This window comes from Chiloscyllium plagiosum, chromosome 25 (genome assembly GCF_004010195.1).
Source record: "Chiloscyllium plagiosum isolate BGI_BamShark_2017 chromosome 25, ASM401019v2, whole genome shotgun sequence".
Classification (NCBI taxonomy): Eukaryota; Metazoa; Chordata; class Chondrichthyes; order Orectolobiformes; family Hemiscylliidae; genus Chiloscyllium; species Chiloscyllium plagiosum.
In genome coordinates, this window is record NC_057734.1 from 15,689,872 (window position 1) to 15,694,294 (window position 4,423).

The 4,423-nt window shown below is 41.9% G+C and overlaps 1 protein-coding gene across 1 annotated transcript in view; it reads left to right on the top strand.

The window, feature by feature from the left end:
• Positions 1-1,082: 1,082 nt before the first annotated feature.
• pxmp2 (peroxisomal membrane protein 2) overlaps positions 1,083-4,423 on the top strand; it is a 46,352-nt gene continuing 43,011 nt past the window's right edge. The window contains exon 1 of the mRNA XM_043715582.1: positions 1,083-1,488. Coding sequence (XP_043571517.1) covers positions 1,382-1,488 — 107 coding nt within the window. The 5' untranslated portion in view covers positions 1,083-1,381. The remainder of the gene's footprint in view (positions 1,489-4,423) is intronic.

Genomic DNA, 4,423 nt, shown 5'->3' on the forward strand with positions numbered 1-4,423 from the left:
TTGTCAGTGGATATGCAGGTCTTTGGACTCCTCCATCGTCAGACCACAACAAAACGACGGTTGGAGGAAGAACGCCTCATCTTCCGGCTAGGAACCCTCCAACCACAAGGGATGAACTCGGATGAAGAAGGGCTTATGCCCGAAACGTCGATTCTCCTGTTCCCTGGATGCTGCCTGACCTGCTGCGCTTTTCCAGCAACACATTTCCAGCTCTAATCTCCAGCATCTGCAGACCTCACTTTCTCCTTGTCAGTGGATATGTATCCTTCAGGCGATAGAACACTTCTTCCTAATCTTTTGTGAAACATCCTTTACAGATTTCCCATATTTGTAGAAAAATGCCAAGCACATTGTAATTATGCTTGAAGTATTATTTGGTAATGTTATGGAATCGTAATGGTGCAGGAGACTATTTAGTCCATCCAGACAATATCAGCTTTCTGTAATTTAATTTATTCTCCCATGTATTATTCCCAATACATTATGATTACTGTGCATTTTCACCAAAACAGACAAACTTTAATTTTTTTAAAAAGTTGCAAGTGCATAATCTGTATAGTTCTTATTCATATTGCCACCTTTGTATGAGGAAACCATTAAGCTCTTGTACAAGCCACATCGAAACCTTAGGGATAGGAACTTTTAGCCCTTCAAGCTTGCTTTGTTATTCAAGGTAATCATGAGTAGTGGTCAAAAATCACACAACACCAGGTTATAGTCCAACAGGTATCCTATCACCTGATGAAGGAGCGACGCTCCGAAAGCTAGTGTGCTTCCAATTAAACCTGTTGGACTATTACCTGGTGTTGTGTGATTTTTGACTTTGTACACCCCAGTCCAACACCGGCATCTCCAAATCATGAGTAGTGGTGTCCGCTGCCCACATCAGACAAAGTTAAAAATCACACAACACCAGGTTATAGTTCAACAGGTTTATTTGGAAGCACTAGCTTAAGGAGCACTGCTCCTTCCTCAGATAGCTAGTGGGGCAGGATCATTAGACACTGAATTTATGACACAAGATCACAGTGTCATGCAACTGATACTACATATTGAACAAACCTAGATTGCTGTTAAGTCTATCATCTTTTAGAATGGGTTGCAGGTTTCGATTCATTAACATGTAAATCCCAGAAAAAAAACCTCTTTAGTCGGGATACATACTCGGAATTTAAGAAAACAGTCAGAGCATTTACATGAATCTAGAATAATATTCTGCTAGACGGCGCTGGTTCCCAATGATTTCTTGGGAAGTAGTTGAACAGGATCTGTTCGTATCCTGGTGCAGTTATTTACGGTAACCGCCGAGGCGTTTTGTGTTCAATCGAAAGTAGACGTAAGTGGCGTCAGTACAGGATTGCTGCAGCTAAGCTTGAATTTAATGATGTCGGGACATTCAACGCCCGATAGGCCTTTCCACCGACTCTTACTACACCAATACTTGTTTCTGTTAAAAAAGTATCCAATACTAACCAAGTCAATCACCAGGTAAGCACCACCCAAAGAAATGCTGCGAGATGCCAGTGCCTTTTAGCTTGTCTTGAGATTTAGATTTATTCTTTGCAATTTCATGACATTACAAATCGGCAACATATTCTCAGATCTGTCTGGCACATTTTTCCATTGTTCCTGTGGTACATGGAGGTAGTGAATATAAACATTTGCAAGCATTAGTTACCAATGTGAAAGTAAAAATGTAATCGACTTCGTGGGAACGGATCGTGTGAATCGTTTTGGTTGAGACGTGACATTCACGCACGGACTTTCCGATAGGCTGACCATGAGTTGCACAGAATTCTCAAGTACCTTTGATGGATTTTTGCCGAAGTTCTAATCAGACTATGCATTTTTAATTACTTATTGTGTAAATCAAAATCACTTCTTGAATTTACTGTCGGGAGCAATATTGTTTCTCTGCTTAGTGTGGTAGGGCTGCTTGGTTTATCGTAACTAAACTGTCGTTTAGTTCACTTTAAGAAAACTTTGGCACCATAAAACCATCTCCGAAGTCTCTTTGAAATAGGCTTTTCGTTCATCTTTGTAGTTTAGGTAACCAATTGATTTTTATGTATCCGTTCCAAAACTATACCGTAGACCAGTGTTGTCCAATAGAATTCGTTGATAAGTCGTATACGCTGAAAGCGGGAGAAAACGCCCCATTGGTTGTGTCTTGCTTCCTTATCAAAGCCCTGGGCAGTAATTCCGATTAGGATGATTTACCCTTTCCATAATCTTCCCTTCTTTAGGGGTGTATAATAACATTTCTGAACAGGTTGATTAGAAAATATCAATAACGTGTTTCCATGCTTACACCCACCTGGAATATCATTGCGCAATGATACCTTGCATCGATACGGTTGCCTTCTGCACGGGGAAACACTCCCAAAGCCAGCAATCCACGCAAATTACCATGGCACCAAAAGAACACAGCAAGCCAGGCAGCATCAGGAGGTAGAGAAGTTGAGCTTTCGGGCATGACCCTTCTTCAGGACTGGGGTTGTGTGTAGGGGGAGCTGCAAATAAAGGGGGCAGGGAGGTGAAGTGGGAATAAGTATCTCCTAAAGGTCGACTTCTCTACCTCCTGATGCTGCCTGGCTTGCTGTGTTCTTCCAGCCTCCTGCCTGTCTACTTTGGATTCCAGCATCTGCAGTTTGTTTGTCTCTATGGCATCAAACGAAGCAAAGTTGATCAGCGGAAGGCTTTGTGGCACATTTGGAAAGAGATGTGTAAAAGGAGAATTCCAGAACTGAAAAGGATGTGTAGCTATTCTCAGAAATGTTGGAAACACTTGGCAATTCTTGCAGGATCTGTGAAGAGATAAAGAGTTAATGGCCTTTTATCAGAAATGTGAACCAGAAGGTTAACGACCTGCATGATTAAATCAGGTTTCGCTTCACAGGCAGTGAGCCCTCCTGAATATTTCACAATTTTCTGTTTTATTTAAAATTTCCAACGTTCACAGTATTTTTCCACTCAACTCTGCAAAGTTCTTCATGTTAATATCCAGACATTATTGCCAAAACTGGGAGAGCTCACCCACAGACTAGTTAAGTTATAGCCCATATTACTGTGCTAAACAGTCAGATAAGTTTAATAGTAATTATATGTTCCCAACATTCATTCTGGAAACATTGATGTGTCCTGACATCTGTCCAAACATGACATGGCACATTAGCTCAGTGGTTAGCACTACTGCCTACACCGTCAGGGACATGGGTTCAGTTCCACCCTTGGGTGACTGTCTTTTTAGAGTTTGCATGTTCTCCCCATGTCTACATGGGTTTCATCCAGGGTACTCTGGTTTCCACAGTCTAAAGATGTGCAGGTTAGGTGGATTGGTCATGCTAAATTGCCCATAATGTCCAAGGATGTGCAGGCTGGGGGGATTAGCCATGGGAATTGCAGGATTACAGGGGATGGGCCTGGGAGGGATACTCTTTGAGGGTTGGTGTGGACTCAATGAGCTGAATGGCCTACTTCTGAATTGTAGAGATTCTATGGTCATGGGAATGTTTTGCTGTTTATCACTTACTACCTTAACCCAATTTATGATCAGTATTTGTCTTGTGGTCATAGCTCAGTACTTGTGGCTACATGGTTAAGCTGGTGGACTTGAGAGATTTCCCTGCATAAATTTGAATCATGCCAAGTACATTTGAGGCTCTTGTGGATCAGTGGTGATGTCCTTTCCTCAGAGCCAGAAGATTTAGGTTGGAGTTCCAACTGTCCCAGACTGTGCAGCTGCATGTCCAAACAGACTGATTAAATAACTATGAATTGGTATTCTTTTGGATTGAACATCATTTGGAACTAACACTGACATTGTCAAAGGCAAAGAATGTACACTAGATAGGGAATTTGCATGCCCCTCACCAACAGTGGTTTGGTAGCAACACTGTTGACTGAGCTGGCTGACAGATATGGGTATAATGCTGGGCCTTTAAGTACATGGTGAATGAGCATGAGGAAAAATCTCATTGACCTTGTCCTCACTAAACTAGCTATCGTAGATGCTTTTGTCGATAACAGTATTGGGAAGGGAGTGACCACTGCACAGATTTGAGAAGAGATTCATCTTCACACTGAGGACAAACTTGACTGCATAAAAGGGACCATGCGAATATTCAGAAATCTAGCAATTCACAAATGTGCATCCATGAGGCATTGCAGACCACCACCGTTTTTAACCATTTGTCATTAACTTCAAATAAAAGAAACAACTCAAGCTCAAAGTGTGGGAGAGCATGCCAAAAGTAGCACCAGGCATACCTGAAAATAGACAATAGACAATAGGTGCTGGAGTAGGCCATTCAGCCCTTCGAGCCTGCACTGCCATTCAATATAATCATGGCTTATCATTCCTAATCAGTATCCTGTTCCTGCCTTATCTCCATAACCCTTGATTCCACTATCTTTGAGAGCT